General features: G+C 67.0%; 2 protein-coding genes across 10 annotated transcripts; one reads left to right on the top strand and one right to left on the bottom strand.

Moving 5' to 3' along the window:
* The first annotated feature begins 112 nt into the window (after window positions 1–112).
* LOC309859618 (sphingomyelin phosphodiesterase 5-like) lies at window positions 113–3622 on the top strand. 3 transcript variants are annotated; one of them, XM_082720539.1, is made up of 7 exons: window positions 124–1962; window positions 2044–2116; window positions 2347–2487; window positions 2560–2649; window positions 2743–2806; window positions 2890–3025; window positions 3097–3622. In XM_082720539.1, exons 1-7 carry the CDS (start codon window positions 1135–1137, stop codon window positions 3187–3189), a joined length of 1425 nt encoding a protein of 474 aa, XP_082576665.1. In that variant the 5' UTR covers window positions 124–1134; the 3' UTR covers window positions 3190–3622. The 3 variants fall into 3 exon arrangements, with proteins under 3 accessions (XP_082576664.1, XP_082576666.1, XP_082576665.1); XM_082720538.1 differs by having other exon boundaries at window positions 113–1962; window positions 2347–2649; XM_082720540.1 differs by lacking the exon at window positions 2560–2649 and having other exon boundaries at window positions 114–1962.
* On the bottom strand, window positions 3243–16068 carry OPLAH (5-oxoprolinase, ATP-hydrolysing). Of its 7 annotated transcripts, none has more exons than XM_082720444.1 (27): window positions 15784–16064; window positions 12078–12301; window positions 11812–12003; window positions 11161–11260; window positions 10960–11083; window positions 10690–10885; window positions 10436–10601; window positions 10214–10352; window positions 10069–10136; window positions 9667–9932; window positions 9431–9543; window positions 9175–9345; window positions 8866–9003; window positions 8634–8772; window positions 8400–8512; window positions 8009–8160; window positions 7310–7470; window positions 7129–7230; window positions 6879–7053; window positions 5154–5338; window positions 4904–5050; window positions 4680–4814; window positions 4401–4550; window positions 4160–4317; window positions 3928–4088; window positions 3705–3802; window positions 3243–3453 (listed from the first exon to the last, which is right to left on the bottom strand). In XM_082720444.1, exons 1-27 carry the CDS (start codon window positions 16025–16027, stop codon window positions 3307–3309), a joined length of 4164 nt encoding a protein of 1387 aa, XP_082576570.1. In that variant the 5' UTR covers window positions 16028–16064; the 3' UTR covers window positions 3243–3306. The 7 variants fall into 7 exon arrangements, with proteins under 7 accessions (XP_082576570.1, XP_082576575.1, XP_082576576.1 ...); XM_082720449.1 differs by lacking the exon at window positions 15784–16064 and adding an exon at window positions 12795–12879; XM_082720450.1 differs by lacking the exon at window positions 15784–16064 and adding an exon at window positions 12499–12697.
* Window positions 16069–17734: the final 1666 nt, after the last annotated feature.

Genomic DNA, 17734 nt, shown 5'->3' with positions numbered 1-17734 from the left:
GACTGTGCATATAGGGATGTGGAGATCTATAGATAGAAATCTCGCTCTGTCTGCCGAGAAGGCCCAGCATCGCGACACACCAGTAACAGGGAACACAGCCAGCACCAGATTTTGGTTTCTAAAGGCAATCAGGTTTTCCTGGAGAACTGGGAGTGGGGGAGGCAGGAAGCCCTGCACCTCGCCGCCTGTAGGCTTAATGGCAGCCCCGACTCAAACTACAGGGCAATTTAGGAGCAAACCGGGGAGATGAGGGGGGTGGGTCACAGCTCAGATCAGAAAGTGGGTCCCAGGCACCCGCTCTAGGAGCGCGAGGCAGCAGGTCCCGGGAGCCAACCGAGCAGGTGCGAGAGGCTCTCCGGATGGGAGCTGTTTTCCCTGTGGCTCACGTGCCCCGGGGGGAAGCGGCCGCACAAAGCCCAACCAACGGTCCCTTACCCCGAGATTGGAAGCTCCTTGGGGTGGGGTCACAGAGCCGTCACCACGGGGTCAGGCCTCTGGGGGAAGCTCTTGGGACGCTCAGCGGGAGCCTCGGAGTCCGTCCCCACTCTGGGGTGGGTCTTTGAACTCAGCGGCTGGACGTTGCAACAGAGGCAGACGGGTGGGGGTGGGGCGGACCCTGCAGTCTGGGCGGCCCGAGGGCCCTCGCAATTCCGCGCGGACTTGCCGGGAGAAGGGAGGGAGCTGAACGCAGCACGCCCCGCGCTCCCTTCGCCAGCCCGCCTGCGCCGGCGAGGACGGCGCTCCGCTGGGTGCAGGCTGCTCCCCAGCCCCCGTTCCGGAGCCGCAGCGCTGGGGGTTCTCCCGGCGGCCTTCAGGGGAGGGCGGGGCCGGACGGGCAGGATCGGAGGCGTGGCTGCGAAACCGGGGTCTCTTTCGCTTTCCCTTTTGTTCCCTCCAACCGCCGCCGACACTCCGCGCCGGCGAGGAGCGCGCGGCTTCCCGGGCGCTCCGGTTTCCGCCCGCGCCCGCACCGCCCGGGAGCACAGCACCTTCCCGGCTCCGCGCAGAGGCTGCGCCACGTAGCCTTGACCCGCGACTCCCCTGCAGCTCCCGCGGACGCACCAACGAATCGATTCGCACGCTGGAGGCGACGGAGTCGCGGGGTCGTCCCGAGGCCAAGAAGTCCCGCGCGCCATGCAGTCCCCTCCCGACTGGCCCCCGACGCCCGGCACCCTGCGGCCCTCTCCCTTCCCGCACCCTGCCCTGCACGCCCTGCACCGCCTGGCCCGAGCCCTGCTCTTTCCGGCTTACTGGGCGCTGGACCAGCTGCTGGGCTGCGGGGCGCCGCTGGCGCGCGCGAACCGCCGTCGCGCGCTGAGAGCGGCCGCGGGCGCCGTGGGGGCGCTGCTGCTGCTGCTCCTGGCCGGCCTGCCCCTCGCCCTGCCCGGCCTGCTGCTCTGGCTGCCCCTGCAAGCTTGGCGCCGCCCCTTCTGCTACCGGCCCCCTCCGGAGTGCTGGACGCCCCCGGCGCCCTGGCGCCCCTCCTCTGAGCCCGCGCGCTGCTTCGGCTTCCTCAGCGCGAACCTGTGCCTGCTGCCCGACGGCCTAGCGCGCTTCAACAACTTGCGGCACAGCCAGCGGCGCGCCGAGGCCATGGGCGCCGTGCTGCTCGCCGGCCTGCGGCCCTCGCGCTATGGGACTACGGGCTGCAGTCCGCCAGGGCCGGGGACGCCCGGTGGGTCGCTGATAGCCGCGGTGCCGGCGGGGCTGGACTTCGTGTGCCTGCAGGAGGTGTTCGACCTGCGCGCGGCGCAGCGCCTCGTCCGCCGCCTAGCGCCCTATCTGGGCCCGGTGTTGTACGACGTGGGCTCCTTCGGCCTGCAGCCCGGACCGCACCTCAAGCTGCTCGGCAGCGGGCTGCTGCTGGCCTCGCGTTATCCGCTGCTGCGCGCCGCCTTCCGATGCTTCCCCCACGCACGGCGCGAGGACGCGCTGGCCTCCAAAGGACTGCTTTCCGCACAGGTATAAGCCCACCGGCCGCGGGGAGAGGGCTGGGCGTGGGGTCGAACAGGCGACGTTGTTGGGCGGTCCACGGTGTTGCAGGCGCAGGTGGGCATCCTGGACGGGCGCCGCATCGTGGGCTTCCTGCACTGCACGCACTTGCATGCGCCGAGTGGTGAGCCCCGCGGACGGGTCAGCACGTGGGCCGGCGGTCTCCCCTCTCTCATCCTGGCGGCGGCGGGTCCCAGCCCTCGTCTTTGTCTCCGCTCCCCCCACCGTTTGTCCACGGCCCGAAGCACCGCGAGCCGGGTGGTGGAGTGCCCTGCTGGGCTCGCAGGTCGGGGCCGGGCGGAGGCCAGGGTGGGGTGCGCATCCAGACTCAGCCTTCCTCCCCTACCCCCGCAGGGGACGCGCCCTTGCGCTGCAAACAGCTGACGCTTCTGCTGGACTGGATCCAACAGTTTGAAGCCCAGAGCCGCCAGGGGGGCGATGCCGTGGCCTTCAGCGTGCTTCTGGGTGACCTAAACTTCGACAACTGTTCTTTAGGTGAGGGGGAAGCCGCAGGGGGCGGGATCAGCGCCTGGCCCCACCCACCGAGCGCTGGCCTCGCCCCCGCAGACCACGCAAAGGAGCAGGAGCACGAGCTCTTCAGCCACTTCCGGGACCCTTGCCGGCTGGGCACTCGCCGGGAGCAGCCCTGGGCCCTGGGTACGGCGCCCGGGGGGGGGGGGGGAGCGGTCCTAGGGAGGGCTCTGGGGCCTCGCCCCCCCCCCCATGACCACCCTCTCCGCCCCGCCCCAGGCACGATGCTGAACACCTCCACCCTGCGCCACTCGGTGGCCTGCTCTTCCGAGATGCTGCGGAGGTGAGTGCACACCTGGGGTCCGGCACCGCCCAGCACGGAGGGGAGCCCTGGCCTCTGGCCGTGGTGACACCGCCCGTCCTCAGGGCCCTGGAGCAGGAGGAGGGGCGCCACCGCTACCTGGCAGGCCCTCCAGGCGAGGGCCCCCGGACTAAGCCTTGGCGGGGCCGGCGCGTGGACTATGTCATGTACCGGGGAGTGGCCGGAGGCCCGCTGAGCCCAGTAAGTGGCAGAATTCAGGGCGCTGGGCCGCCGGAGCTGGGGCGACCCCTCAACCCGACTCCTGCCCCCAGGAGGTGGAGCACGTGACCTTCAGCACCGCCCTGGCGGGGCTCACTGACCACCTGGCCGTGGGACTTCGGCTCCGAGTGTCTGTGCCCTCCTGACGCACGCACGCAGGCGCTGGCCCGGGTGGAAAGACGGACACGGAGGCAGAGCGTGAGCCTGGCCAGTTGCCGCGGGGACGGGGCGCCTTAAGAGCTGTTTATTGTGGGGGCCGTGCCTCACACTGCCTCCTGGGCCCTGCGGTACTCGTAGACGCTGCCGCGCTCGGGGAAGGCTGGGGGCTGCTGGGGCGACCCTGGCGGCGGGGCGGGGTCATCCGGGTCCCCGTAGCCCCCACCGCCCGGTGTGTGCAGGCAGAACACGTCCTGTGGAACAGGGGGACAGGCTCAGTGCGGGCATGCCCTCCCCGCCAGACTGCCTCCCGCTGCGGCCCCAGCCAGCCACCCCTCCCTCCACGGCGGCCCGCCTGGACCACGGAGGCCCAGCACGCGCCCTCTGCCCTTCAGAAACCAAATTAAATTCAGTTTCCGGTCATCTTTGCAACTCTGCTCACTCTGCGGAAGGCGGATCAATGGGGGGCTAGCGGGAGAAAGAAAGGATGGGGCGCAGTCCTTACCCCGGGGTACACGGGCACCGACGTCTTCCCCCCCAGATTCACGGTCCGGCCGTCCTTGCGGATAAGCAGGTTTAGGCCACGCGCGCCAGGCTCGCCGCCTGCCAGAAGAGGCGAGGTGAGGGCAACCCACGGGGCCAGGAGGGGAGGGACAGGGGAGGTTGGTGGGGAGACAGGAGGACACCCGGCGGCAGGGGCCCGGGGGGCAGGGGCTCGGGCCGCTCACCGTGCAGGCCGTAGGGCCGGAAGGCTCGGCGCTCGGTCAGCACGGACAGCAGCGCCTCCTCGCGGAAGAGCAGCTCGCGGATGACGCCATCGCCGCCCCGGAAGCGGCCGCGACCCCCAGACCCCAGCCTCAGCTCGAAGCGGCGCAGGATGACTGGGTACCTGCCGGGGGCGGGGACTTAGTGCGGCCGGCCCCGCCCCCGCCCCGCCCCGCCCCCTCCGCCGCAGCGCACCTGCTCTCCAGGATCTCCGGGTCGGTGATGCGCGTGTTGGTCATGTGGCTGTGCACGCCGCTGCGCCCGTGCCAGCCGGGGCCCGCGCCCGCGCCGCCGGCCACTGTCTCGTAGTAGCCCATGTGGGCATTCCCCAGGGTCACATTGTTCATGCAGCCCTGGCAGGGGCAGGTGGCATTTGCACTGGGCTAGAGGGGCACCGCCCGCAACATGCCCGAGCGCGCCCACCCACCCGCCGCACCTGCGAGGCGGCACAGGCCCCGAAGGCCCGCAGGATGACGTCCACCACGCGCTGGGACGTGAGCACGTTGCCGCCCACCACGGCCGCTTCGGGGGACGGGTCCAGGATGGAGCCTCTAGGAATCACCACGCGCACCGGCGCCAGGCAGCCCTGAGGGGAGGGGCCAGCTCTCAGGGCGCTCGGGGAATATCCCCGCGCCTACCCCCAGCACTCCGAGATCAGCCCTCTGTGGGGTCGCCTACGCCCCCAGGACGGTTCAGGGCGACAGCACACGCGCACCTGGTTAAGCGGGATGTCGCGGCCCACCAAACAGCGCAGACAGTAGATGAGCGCCGACAGCGTGATGGCCCGCGGGGCGTTGAGGTTGCCGAACACCTCCGGCCCGGTGCCGCTGAAGTCGAACACGGCGCTGCCCTGCCCGCGGGGGTAGTGGAGGGGTCAGCCGCAGCCTGGCGGCCAAGCCTCCCAAACCCTCCTCCGACGGCCCGCCGCCGCCGCCTGACCTGACTCAGGTTGATCTGCACGCGCAGGCGGATGGGGGAGCCGTCGTCCATGTGGTCCTCTGCAGACACCTCCAGGGGCAGGCCCCGGGCCTGCCGGGAGGTTCCGAAGGCTCGCAGCATGTCCCGCACGGCCAGCTCTGCGTTTGCCTGGCAGACAGAATGTTCTGTGGGCAGTCATACATCTTCTAGGTGGTGCCGGCGCCCCCACCTCCCCACCCAGCTGCCCCCTGCCCAGGCGCGCTGGGCCCACCTGAATATGGCCCATGTAGGCCTGCACCACGTCCAGCCCGTACTGCCCAATGAGCTCCCCCACCAGCTGGATGCCTTTCTGGTTGGCTGCCACCTGCGCTCGCAGGTCGGACAGGTTGTCGTGCAGGTTCCGAGTTCCGCTGCAGCCGGGAATCTTGCCTGGAGCCCGCAGGGCCTCAGTCACCGCTAGACAGAGGAGGTCACCACTGAGACCCCCGAGCCCCCGGGGCTCCCTGGTGCCCCGCTCCACACCAGCCTCACCTCCACTGGGCACTGTGCGGGGCACCCCATGTTGGCCCTTCACGGGCTCTCCCCCAGCCCCCTCCCATCTGCTCAACCTTCTCCTTCCCACACTCCAACCCCCCAAGGTACCCCAGACGGGGACAGGCAGCTTTGCCTGTGACCTCATAGGAGCTGGAGGCTCGGGGGCTGGCAGGGGCTCTTCCCTCAGCAAACCCTGCCTCCGTCTTTAATTCTCCCTGCCCCAGGTCCCCGCCACCTGCCACCCCCCACCACCTGCCACACACCCCCTTCCCTTTCTGGCCTTCCCTCCCCTCTTCCAGGACCCTCCCCCAACCACACTGCCCCACGGGGTGTGGCTCTCTCCACCACTGTGAAGGGGTCTCTCTGTGCCTCGTGTCCCCCCAAACAAATCTGGGAGCCCCAGAGACCTCTCCCTAGTCTGAGGTACAGTACTCCCTTGGGCCCTGGCCACTGCGTCCTCTGTCATGCACCTGCTCATGTCCCCCCCATGATTCTTGCCCCTTGCCCTCTGCTCCCCACACCCCAACCAAGAGGGTGGCCAGGCCTGGGTCACTCTGTGTGTGTGACAGCGGCCTGCAGCTCTGTTGCTCTACCCTCCACCCTGCCCACAGCACGTGCCCTCACTCTGGGATGCCCCCCTAGGCTCCCAGGCCCCTGCTGCCTTCACCAGCTGTGTTTGCCACTGCCCCTGTGTCCTGGGCCACACTGCAAACCCTGCCCTGATTTCCATGTAGCTGCCCTGTGCCCGCCTGTTGTCGAAGCCTCCCTCCAACCCCTAGTTGTCCAAACTTGACTCCTCGCCCCGTCCACCAATCCCCCCCAATGCCAACCTTGATCTCGGAGACAGTTGTCCCTACCGTGATGCCTGCTGCCCACGTCAAGGGTCAGCACCACCCAGGGCAACCGTGGCTGCCCCTCACTAACTTCAGCTTGGCCTCTGGGCCACCCTCTAACACCCACCCATTCGGCACGCAGGCTGGGGGCTCTCGTGGTGTGCAGGCAGACCAGTGCAGGCCCGCTGAAGCCCTTCACAGCCACCCCTCCACCCAGTGTCTCAGACCCAAGCCCAGGAAAGTTCTCTAAGAGCCCGCAGTCCTTGGGCCCTGTCCTCACCGCTCTCTGCAGCCCCCAGACCCGGTGCAAACGCAGCACAGACTAACCACCGTGGGCCACGGCCTACTTTGTAACAGGTTTCTCTCCCTCCTTTGGCCAGCTCCCCACCCCCAACATCACTGAGGCCTTCCTGGGCCCAGGCAGAATGTGCCTCAGAGCCTCTGGTCATCTCTGAGAGATGGTCTGCAACCACTGTGGGGTCGTGACCCACCCCCCAGGCTCAAGGCAGGCCTGGGCCACTAGGCAGTGTCGCAGTATCCCCCCTGGCCTGGCTGTAAGGAGCAGCCCCGTGTCCGGCTCACCAACTCCTGCCCTGTCCTCGCCATCACCCCACCCCTACCCCACTCACCCTCCTCCTGGAAGACACCCCCCTGGACGAGCTTGAACGACAGAAAGACAGCGCCCTCCTGCTGCAGTGTGGTGGAGTGGGGTGGCATGGAGCCCGGCGTGATGCCCCCGATGTCGGCGTGATGCCCGCGGCTAGCCACGTAGAACACGGGCCGAGTCTGACCTGGCCAAAACACCTGGCGGCACAGAGCGAGCGTCAGCTGCTCGGCCAGCCTCACCCCCGGGGCCGCCCCAGCGGAGGAGGTCCTCACCGGCGTGATGACGGTCAGGTCCGGCAGGTGGCTGCCCCCGGCGCTGGGGTGGTTGCTCAACAGCACGTCGCCAGGGTGAAGGTCAGCCCCCAGCTGCTGGATCTGAGGCCAGGAGACAGCCCAGGGTTGGAAGGGGTAGGGGTTGGGGGGGCCAGGGAAAGCAGGGGGGGACCCGCCAAACCTGGAACTGCACAGTCTCCTGCATGGCACCCAGGTGCACGGGGATGTGGGGGGCGTTGGACACCAGCCCCCCATCCGGCCCGAAGAGGGCGCAGGAGAAGTCCAGGCGCTCCTTGATGTTGGTGGAGATGGCTGTTCGCTGCAGGATGCGGCCCATCTGCTCTGGGGGCACAGAGTGACGGGCAGCCGCTGGCCCCACCCCCAGTGCAGCCGGCCGACGCGCACAACAGCAAGACGTCGACCTGCCGCCTTCCAGGGGCGCCCAGGGTGGCAGTGGCTCATGTGCACCCAGAGAGGCCACAGCCGGGCCACCATGCCCATGTGAGGGCCATCCCCTTCCTCTCCATCCTGCCTGGAGCCTCACCGAGAACCTGAGACCCCACCCGTCCCCCTCCCGCGTGCCCAGCACAGTAGGAAACCGGTGCCCAGGCACAGGACTCAGGGCCTCGAGCAGCCCCAGCCCGATCCCGCAAGGACAGGTTCACTAGGCTGAGCCCACCTCCTGTCCACGGACCCCATGGCTGCCGGTGGGACCTAGGTACTCACCCGTGCCGGGGGGGCTGGCCATCCCAGCGCTGGGCCACACCGCCCACCTTCCCCTGGGTCACACCCCACCTCTCTCCACACACCCCCGAGGGCCATACCACCTGCTCCCCTCTGCCCTGGACACACTCTCCCACAGACGGGGGCAGCCACTGACCAGCAATGCTCATGAAGCGGTGTGAGAAGATGGACAGGTGGATGGGGTCAAGCTGGGCCCCCACTGTGCTTGGGGCCTCAGCCCCCACAGAGATGCGGATGTCCCCCGTCTCGGTCACCTCTGCCTGACAGCCCGGTTCCACCAGGATCGTGCTGAGGGTAGGGGCACAAGAGGCTGGAGGTGCCACGCCAGCGCAGAGCCCCCTTCCCAAGTTGACACCACACATCCCCAGGCTGGGCCCACGCCCACCCTAATGGGACCCTAGAGTCCCCCATAGTCTGTAGTCTCGGGCCCGAGAACCCTCCACCAGGACCCCGAGCTCCCTCGGGCTCTGGCAGCTGTGCCCCAGCCCTCGCGGCCATGGCCCCACCCTCACCAGGCATCAGCCCACCTGTTGCTGTCGATGATGAGGCAGGGCCCCTGAAGCTTGTGCCCGAAGCCCAGCTCTCCCAGCAGGTACACGGGGGTTTCCTGGTACCCCCCCTCAAAGTAGCACTGGGTCATCTGAGGAGGGGGTGCTGAGTGCGCTTCTGGGGTCCGGCTCCCTGCTGGGCCTCCCCGCCCGCCCACGCCCGGCCCCACGTCCCTGTGGGTGTGGGAGGTGAGCAGATGCAGAGCCACCCACCTTGTCCACCCGGGGCGGCCCAGTCTGAGCTTTGGCCACATCCTCAAGGCGAAGGCCACTTCGGCCTGTGCCCCTCACGCGCACGTCGTCCACCACCACGGGCCGCTCAGGGATGACGAATCCAAACTCCCTCATGTACCTGCATGTCCCCAGCCCCGAGGGAACTCTCAGAGCAGGGCGGCCAGGCTGGTGGGCCTCCCACCAGCACCCCCAGGGACGCGCGGTTGCCAACCTCTCCACAAAGGCGGCCCCAAAGTCGCCAGCCCTGGGCGAGCGGGCTGTGGCCGGGTGCTGGTGTGCAGACACCATCAGGGCGCAGTCGGTGCCCTGGTAGCGCAGGTGCAGGAAGCTCTCCGTGCTGATCTGGGACCTGGGGCAGGGGCCAGAGGGGCGCTCACACACGGCCGCCTAACGGGACTCCTGTCCTGCCTTCCCCAGCCCTCCTTGACCACTGCCTCCATGGGCCCAGCACCATCTGGGAAATCGGGTGGTCAATCCACCTGGGGGGGCGGTGCCCCCCAGCCCGCCCCTCGCTCCCCACCTGGGAAAGCCCTGGGCCCGCAGAGCGTCCACGCACTGCTCCTCCAGGCAGCTCAGCCTCTGGTCCAGCTGCATAAAGGTCTCAGGCGCATAAGGCAAGGAGCAAGGCTCCTGGGCCTCGTGCACCACGTCCGCCAGGGCCAGTCCCAGCGCCGACAGCAGCCCGCTGTGCCTGTGGGACAGGGACCTCGGCAGTGTGAGACACCTCCTGATGCCAGCGCCCCAGCCTAGGACACGGGTGCCACTCCCACACGTACCTGTGAATGTGCACAGTGTCCATGCCCAGGGCCCGGGCAATGGCACAAGCGTGCTGCCCACCAGCTCCCCCAAAGCAGGCCAGAACATGGGCTGAGGGGTCATGGCCTCGTGCCTGGGAAACCAGAAGGGGGTTGGTGGCAGACCCTAACCCTGTCTGGCCGCCCAGCCCTCCCCCCCGCTTGCATTGCCTGAGTGGGAGGCACGGGAGGGGGGCGCGGGCATGGAGGGAGCATACCTGCGTGAGTGCGCGGATCGGCCGACACATGGCCTCATTGGCCACACGCACGAACCCCATGGCCACCTCTTCCAGGCTCAGGGGAGAGGCTGGGCAAGGCCCGTTGGTCAGGAAGCTGTTGACCTCGGTAGCCACAGCCTCCAAGGCCTTTCTGGAGGCCTCAGGGGACAGCGGCTGGTCCTCTCCAGGCCCAAAAATGCAGGGGAAGGAGGCAGGCAGTAGGCGACCCAGAACCAGATTGGCATCCGTCACTGTCACGGGCCCCCCTGGGAGGTGTGCAAGGGGTGGGGGTTGGGGGGTGGAGACGGGGCCCAGGACTGGGCAGCGGGGGCTGGGATGAAGGGTTGGGGCGGGCCTGGGCAGCAGGGGCAGGGCCCTGGCCGGGCAGACAGCAGCTCCTACCTTTGCGGTAGCAGGCGGGGCCGGGATGGGCTCCTGCAGACTCAGGCCCCACCACAAAGAGGCCGGACCTGGGACAGGGTGGGCTGCACTCAGAGGTGCCCTGGGAGGAAGGGCTGGGGGGCCCAGCCCAGGGGCAGGGGCTGACCTGAAAAAGAGGCGGGAGCCCCCTCCCGCCGCCACTGTGTTGATGTCCAGCTGGGGGGCCTGGACGGTGACACCCGCTGTGCTGGCCTCAAAGACATGCTCGAACTCTCCAGCGTAACGGCTCACATCAGTGGACGTGCCTGTTCGGGGGAGGGACACGAGGAGTGACTCACAGACGCAGACACCCCCGCACTGCCTGCCCCCACCCCCGCAGCCTTCCTACCTCCCATGTCAAAGCCAATGACAGGCTGGCCGCCTTCCACCCGGTAGGTGGTGGCCGAGTAGCCAACCACGCCCCCCGCGGGTCCAGACAGCACAGCGCGGGAGCCGCTGAAGGAATCCGTGGGTGCCAGACCGCCGTCCGAGCGCATGAACAGAACCCGCACGTCCTGGGGTGAGCGGGTGGCCAGTGAGGGGGACGGGGCCGGCTCAGGCTGGGGGTGGCTGGGAGGAGGTGGGGCGGGGTGAGGGGCTCACCTTGAGCTGGCCCTGGAAGCCGCGGCGGAAACCCTGTACGTAGCGCTGGATGGTGGGTGTCAGGTAGGCATCGGCACAGGCCGTGTGCCCCCGCGGCACGATGCGCACCATGGGCATGGCCTCCGAGGACAGGGACACGTGCGTGAAACCCAGCTCCTGGGCCAGTGCGCCCACCTGCTGCTCGTGCTGAGCCCACCTGCAACAGGAGCCAGCAGTCCTTGCCTCCGCCCGCACCTCCCGCCCGCCCCAGCCCCCGCAGCCCGCACTCACGTGTAGGAGTGCATGAGCACCACCGCCAGGCTGCGGATGCCTCGAGCCAGGAGCCCCTCCAGCTTCCCGCGCAGACCCCCGAGGTCCACGGGCTGTTGCACCTCCAGCAGGTCCCCTGTGCGGCCTGCCGGGAAGCCTGTTACCACCCTGTTGGAGGCCCCGGAGGCAACCCCGCACCCTAAGCAGGGAGGCCCCCCGCACCTTTGACAGGTGTCCCGGCGCCGGGCTCCCCGCGGTACAGCACCACGCGCTCCTCCACCTCCAGCACCTCCTCGTACAGCACCTCAGGCATGGGCACGGCCTGGGGACAGGCAGAGACTCAGAGGATGCCCAGGCCTGAGGGTCCTCGCTGGGGCCCTGCGTGGGTGGGGCCCTGCGTGGGTGGGACAGTGCAGGCCAGGGGATGTGTCCCAACAGACCTGTCAACAGGCCCAGGAGACACGGTCAGACAGGGCGGCCCCAGCAAGGCCCACCCAGGGGCCGGCTCCCCACTCCCAGGCACCTGAGTATAGCCAAGGGCCCACCCCCACAGGGGCAGCTCCCTCCACCAACCGCGAAGGGGAGGGTCGGGAGGGTGGGCTCCTACCCCTCACCCTGTAAGGTCTGTCTTGTGTCGCTCCACACCCGAGTCCAGGACAGGGCATGGTGGCAGACAAGAACAGCACTACCTGTGAGCACTCCGAGGGCTTGGGGGACACAGTGCCTGCCACGAGTGCTGGAACCTCCCCTCTGCCTATCAGTTGATGGCCTTGGGCCAGCACTGACCAAGGACATCCCTCCCCAAGGGACCATGGCATCCCCGAGAAACATGAGCTGCTGGGCCCAGCCACCAGCTGGAGCGGGTGAGCTCACCAGATCAAAGAGGTCCTCTCGGGCCTGGGTGCCCACGTGCAGCAGGTCTCGGAAGCCACGTGTGACCAGCAGGGCCACCCGCTCCCCGCGCCGCTCCAGCAAGGCGTTGGTGGCCACTGTGGTGCCCATGCGGATGCTGGCAATGCGACTGGTGTCCAGCGGCCGGTCCCGGGGCAGCGACATGCCCCCCTCCTGGGAACCCCATGGTCGGTGTCAGGCCTCTGGGCCCCAGGTCCCACCACACCCCGCCTTCCTGCCCTGGCCACCTGCTCCAGGATGCGGCGGATGCCTTCAGTCGGTGCGTCTGCATAGTTGGCGGGATCTTCTGAGAGCAGCTTCAAGACCCTCACGTGCCCCCCGGGGCACTGGGCAAAGACATCTGTGAAGGTGCCTCCCCGGTCGATGGCGAAGTGGAAACGCCCCTCGGGGCTGCCCATGGCGATGGGGCTGGAGTCCAGCAGCGACTCTTCAGCCGGTAGTCCGGGAAGAACTGGACGGAGACCGCCGATCAGGCCACAGGCCCGCGGGGCATCGGCGGGCTGGCAGCCTTGGGTAGAGATGGGATGGGGAGGGGCAGGCGGGGCGGAGGGGGGGGTTCCAGGTCCCGAAGGAGCCCTGGGCAGAGCGGGAGCTGCAGACCCAGCTCAGAGGGCAGGGTGGGTCCGGCGGCCTAGTGGCCTGCATTACCCGGCTCCCAGCGCGCCCGGAGCAGGTCTTTCGGAGGGGGACGCGCCACGGAAGCCCACGGGCCGGGGGGCCTGGGCTCTTTTGGCACGAAGAGGCACGGGGGCCGGGGGCGGGCGGGGGAAGCCCCACTCGCAGCTGCGCGACCTTCGGGCCCGGGCCCTGGGGGACGCGGGGCGGGGCCCGCGCAGACGGCGGGGCGGGCCGGGGCGGGGCCGAGAGGCGCGGAGCGGCGGGGGTCGCGCGGCCGGGGCAGGGCTGCGAGGAGAGGGGCCCGGGCGCGCGGGTGCGGAGCCCACCTGGCGGGTCGGCTCCGAGCGGTCGGCGGTCTGCGGGCCCCGCGCTCCCGCCCCGCCCCGTCCCGTCCCCTGCCCGGAAGCGGAGCCCGCCCCCCGCACGACCGGTCCGGGCGCGCACGGCCCTCCGGGTTGCGTAAGGCTCGGCTCGCCGGGAACCGCCTCCCTCCTCCGCCGGGAGCCACCCGGGGACACGGCGGGGCGCGGGGCGGAGCGGGGCCAGGCGCGGCGCGGTGCTGGCGCGTCCCCGGCCTCCGGGCACCTCCGTCCCGCCGGCCGTCAGGCCCCAAGCCGGCCCAGAGGTCGCCGAGCCTAGGAGCCCCGGGGCCCACTCCGGGAGCCCCGGGGCAGGGAGAGCAGAACGCGCGGCGAAGAAATGCCAGCCTGAGCTGCGCTGGCACGAGGCGGCTCCGCCGCGGGAATGGGGCCAGGGCGCCGGCGGGAAGGAGCGCGGGTGGGGGGGCGCGCCCTGCAGAACCCCTTGCTCCCCGCGTGCTTGCGGATGCTGCGGGCAAGGGCCCCCCTATCAACACCCCTGCTGCCCGTCCAAGGCTAACCCCGCCGCAGCCGAGGCTGGAGCAGCAGGACCCCCACAACATACGGGCTGATGTCCCAGAAGCTGCGGGGAGTGTCCTGAGGAGGCAGACGGCTCTCCCACGCTGGCTGTTCCCCAATGGCAGAGAGGTGCCCAGCTTGGAGTGGGCTCAAACTGGGCAGGGACTGGAGCAGGCCTTTCCCACTCCCTAGAGGGAGCAATGTGTGTGTGCGGTGGAGGGGGTGGGGGGGTGTCCCAGGCAGAGGGGACAGCAGGTGGAGAGGGCTTCACCTCATGTGCCAGGCCGGGTAGCCAGGCCAGCAGGTCCCCCCCAACACGCTCCCCTGTCCCCTAGGAAACTTGCCAGCCCTGCTTGGTCCCTGCAGGTGGGCGGGAGGTGGGCCGGGTGGGGACCACAGGCTTTGGGGTGCACCCCAGGCTGCAGCAGAGAGCTCCCATCTGCCTGCAGGCCTTTGGCAGCCTCAGCGTCCCCTTCCATGTGGTGGGGGAGGGAGGAGACATGGTTTTGAAAGAACTGGACCCTAGATTCAGTGACTCAGAGCAGTGCCCAGGTCTGCTCACACCTTCTGCTGGTGGCCCATGGCCTCCTCCACCAGCCCAGGCTCCAGAGGGTGTCTCCCCACATCCAGCCCTGCCTGGGCCAAGCGTGGAGGACTTGAGCTCCCACACCTCCCCCGTCCCTCTCGCCCAGCTGGGGCCCCCCATAATCAGTACAGCCACCACGCAGGAGCTCTACCTCTGCTTGCTCTGAGCAAACCACAAGGTGGTGGTCAGCAGCTCCCTTTCAGTCAGAACCCCCGCCTGCGGCCCCACCATATCTCCTTCGTCCCCGTACAGCAGCTGCCCGGCGGACAGCCCATGCACTCGTCCACATGACTGGGTGATCATCCCACCAAATCCCCCACACGGCCTCTCCGACTGGGCCCTCAGCTGAGAATCTATCCGGAGACTTCCACCACCTGGGGATCCACACTCGCCAAGCCTTCTCAGTGCCGCCCAGCCACGCCCCCTCCCCTCACACACACCGCACCATCTTCCCCTTGTGGCTGGTGATCGTCCTCGTCAGCGCACACCTGCTGAAGTCCCCACCCACGCCCTTCCAGCAGCGCCCAGCGGCTCCGTCCCTGGGCTGCGCCTCCCCGGCGGGGTCTATCCTCCGCCCCACTCGTGTCCTGGCTCTCTTGACCTCACCTCCACTGAGATCATAGCTGGTAAGACCAAAGAAGGTCCCAGCCGTCCCAGGGCCCGGTCCCGCTCTGACCACCCCGTGCGTCCCCCCGTCCCCCAGCTGTGTGTGTGGGAAGCACCTACCGTGATGGGCTCCTGACTTGCTCCCCGACTTCCTCCTGCCAGCCTCCTTCAGCACACTTCTTGATGCGAGTGTTCCGAGGAGGGCCCCTCTGCTATGCCCTGAATGGCGTCCCCTCAAAATGCGTATGTTGGAGCCTACCTACCCCACACCATGATGGGGTTTGGAGGTGGGATCTATGCGAGGTGATGAAGTCATGAGAGTGGGGCCCCAGGGTGGGATTAGCGCCCCTGTAAGAAGAAACGGCTTGCTCTCTCCAGAAGCTGCAGACGCGCTAGACAGCGGCCAGCTCTAAGCCAACCGCAGAGCCCCACCGAGAGCCCCGCCAGCACCCTGAGTTCGGACTCCCAGGCTGCAGGACTGTGGGAAGCAAGCTGCTGCAGTGACCCTGCCTGCAGCGTTTGGACAGAGCAGCCCCGAGTGTAAGTCCCAGCTCCGGTCACACTGTCTCCCCTGTTGTCGCCTCAGGTCCCTCAGCAGCAGGGATGGAAGCCGGTGCCAGGACTGGCATGCCCCCTCCCCGTATCTCCCTGTGGATCTGCACAGCCAGAGGCTTCCCTGCAGCATGGTGCCTGTCCCCATGAGACTGGGGTCCCCTGAGCCTGCCCGCACCAGGGACAGTGCCCTACTTGCAGAGCTGAGGCTAAAGCCTGGGAGCTGCCCTCACCCACCTCCTCACCTCAGCCTTCAGGCCCCTGCCCTAGCCAAGCCTGTCCCTTCTCAGCAGGAGAACGACCCTCACCCACCCCATCCCATCAGGCCGGGAGCCCCAGAGGCCCAGATCCTGTCGTCAGCTTCCTTCCGACCTGCAGGGCCTTCCTGGTCCTCGCCTGCCCTCCCCTTCACCAGCGCTGGCTCAGCACGACGCCTCAACACACCCAGCTTGCTGCCACCTCAGGGCCTTTGCACAGACTAACTCTCAGCTCAACCCCAGCCTTGTGGCTCCTTCACTTGGGTCCAGCCCTGCTCCAACGCCACTTTCTCGCGGCTGCACTTCCTTCGTATTGGCCCCCCAGCACCTTCCATTCCCGACAGGCTGCTGCCCTTGGAAGCAGGGCTTACCCCACTTTCCAGGCTCTTGGCACAAGTTGACGGAGTGAAGCTCCACAGGCCCTGGCGCTTCTCACCTCTTTCGGCATCCTTGAACTTGATGGTTCTCCTCCGGGACGGCCGGGGGCTAGCAGCCACCTCAGCTAGGATCCCTGAGCTGCAGAAGCCCAGGCTGCTGCCCCGGTTCCGAAGCACCAGCTTCAGCTCCTGGTTTTCCTGGATGAGCTGCACCAGCCGCCGCAGCTCCTCGTTCTCCTGCGCCAGCCGCTGGATCTCCTGCCGCAGGCCCTCGTAGCTGCTCAGGAGGGACATGCCCGGCATCAGGGGCGGCAGCTGCCAGCAGCTGGCGGGCTGGCCGGGGACAGTGGACCGGACCCCGTCATTGTGAGGTCAGTGGCCTCCCTGCCCCCGTGCCTCGGCCGCATTCCGGGGCCTGGCAGTTCCGATCGCCTTGAGTGGGGCACACCTGACCGCTGACCTCTGACCTCTGGCCCCTGACAGCCCAATGACTCGGGCCTAGAGTCCCTCTAGGAAGCCCCTTCTGCAGGGGAAAAGCTGCTTTTTTTCTTTAATTTAATTTAGCTTCAGTTAACATATAGCGTATTCTCCATTTCAGACGTGGAGCTCAGTGAGCCATCAGTGTCCTACAACACCCGCCGCCCACCCGCCCACGCCCCCTTCATGCCCATCCCCAGCCACCCCGTGCCCAGCCCTCCCCTCCAGCAGCTCTGTTTGTTTCCTGTGGTTAAGAGTCTCTCATGGCTTGTGTCCCTCTCTGGCTTCATCTTACTTTATTTTTCCTTCCCTTCCTTGTTTCTCGAATTCCTCCTATCAGAGAGCTCATGTGAACCTGCCTTTCTCCGACCGACTGACTTCGCTCGGCGCGATCCTCTCCAGTTCCATCCACGTCGTCGCCAATGGCAGGATTTCATTTCTTTTTTCTTTCTTTTTTTTTTTTTAAGATTTTATTTATGTGAGAGAGACAGCGAGAGAAAGCATGAGGGGAGAAGGTCAGAGGGAGAAGCAGACCCCCCGTGGAGCCGGGAGCCCGAGGGGGGACTCGATCCCGGGACTGCGGAATCATGACCTGAGCCGAAAGCAGTGGCCCAACCAACTGAGCCACCCAGGCGCCCAAGATTTCCTTTTTTTTTTTTTTTAATTTTATTTATTTATTTGACAGAGACCACAAGCAGGCAGAGAGGCAGGCAGAGAGAGGGAGAAGCAGGCTCCCTGCTGAGCAGAGAGCCCGATGTGGGGCTCGATCCCAGGACCCTGAGATCATGACCTGAGCCGAAGGCAGAGGCTTTAACCCACTGAGCCACCCAGGCGTCCCCCAAGATTTCCTTTTTGATGGCTGCATAGTATTTATATATATATGAATATGTATTGTTAATATTATATAATTATATATATTATTAATCTTAAATATTATTAAATTAAATCAGATACTATTAAATATATAATACTAAAATATTACATATATTAGAGAGAGAGAGAGTGAGACACCACATCTTCTTTATCCATTCATCTGTTGATGGACATCCCGGTTCTTTCCAGTTGGGCTATTGTGGACGTTGCTGCTGTAAACATTCGGGTGCACGTGCCCCTTCGGATCACTGCATTCGTATCTTTACGGTAAATATCCAGTAGTAGGACTGCTGGGCTGTAGAGTAGCTCAATTTTCAACTTTCTGAGGACCCTCCATGCTGTTTTGCAGAGCGGCCGCACCAGCTCGCGTTCCCCCCAGCCGTGCAGGAGGCTCCCCTTCCTCCGCATCCTCGCCAGCATCTGTCGTTTCCTGAGTGGTTGATTTTAGCCGTTCTGGCTGCTGTGAGGTGGGATCTCACTGTGGCTTGGATCTGTATGTCCCTGATATCGAGTGATGTGGAGCACGTTTTCATGCGTCTCTTGGCCATCTGGAGAAGTGTCTTCGTTGGAGAAGTGTCTGTTCACCGGAAGCTCCTTTACCCCAGCCTGGCGCGGACGTGGTGCAGGAAGAGGGAGTCGAGGATCCGGGCAACCCCACTG

Source organism: Mustela nivalis (genome assembly GCF_964662115.1).
Source record: "Mustela nivalis genome assembly, chromosome: 2".
In the NCBI taxonomy this organism is placed as follows: domain Eukaryota; kingdom Metazoa; phylum Chordata; class Mammalia; order Carnivora; family Mustelidae; genus Mustela; species Mustela nivalis.
The sequence above is the reverse complement of the archived record's forward strand: the minus strand, read 5'-3'. Positions and strand labels throughout refer to the sequence as shown.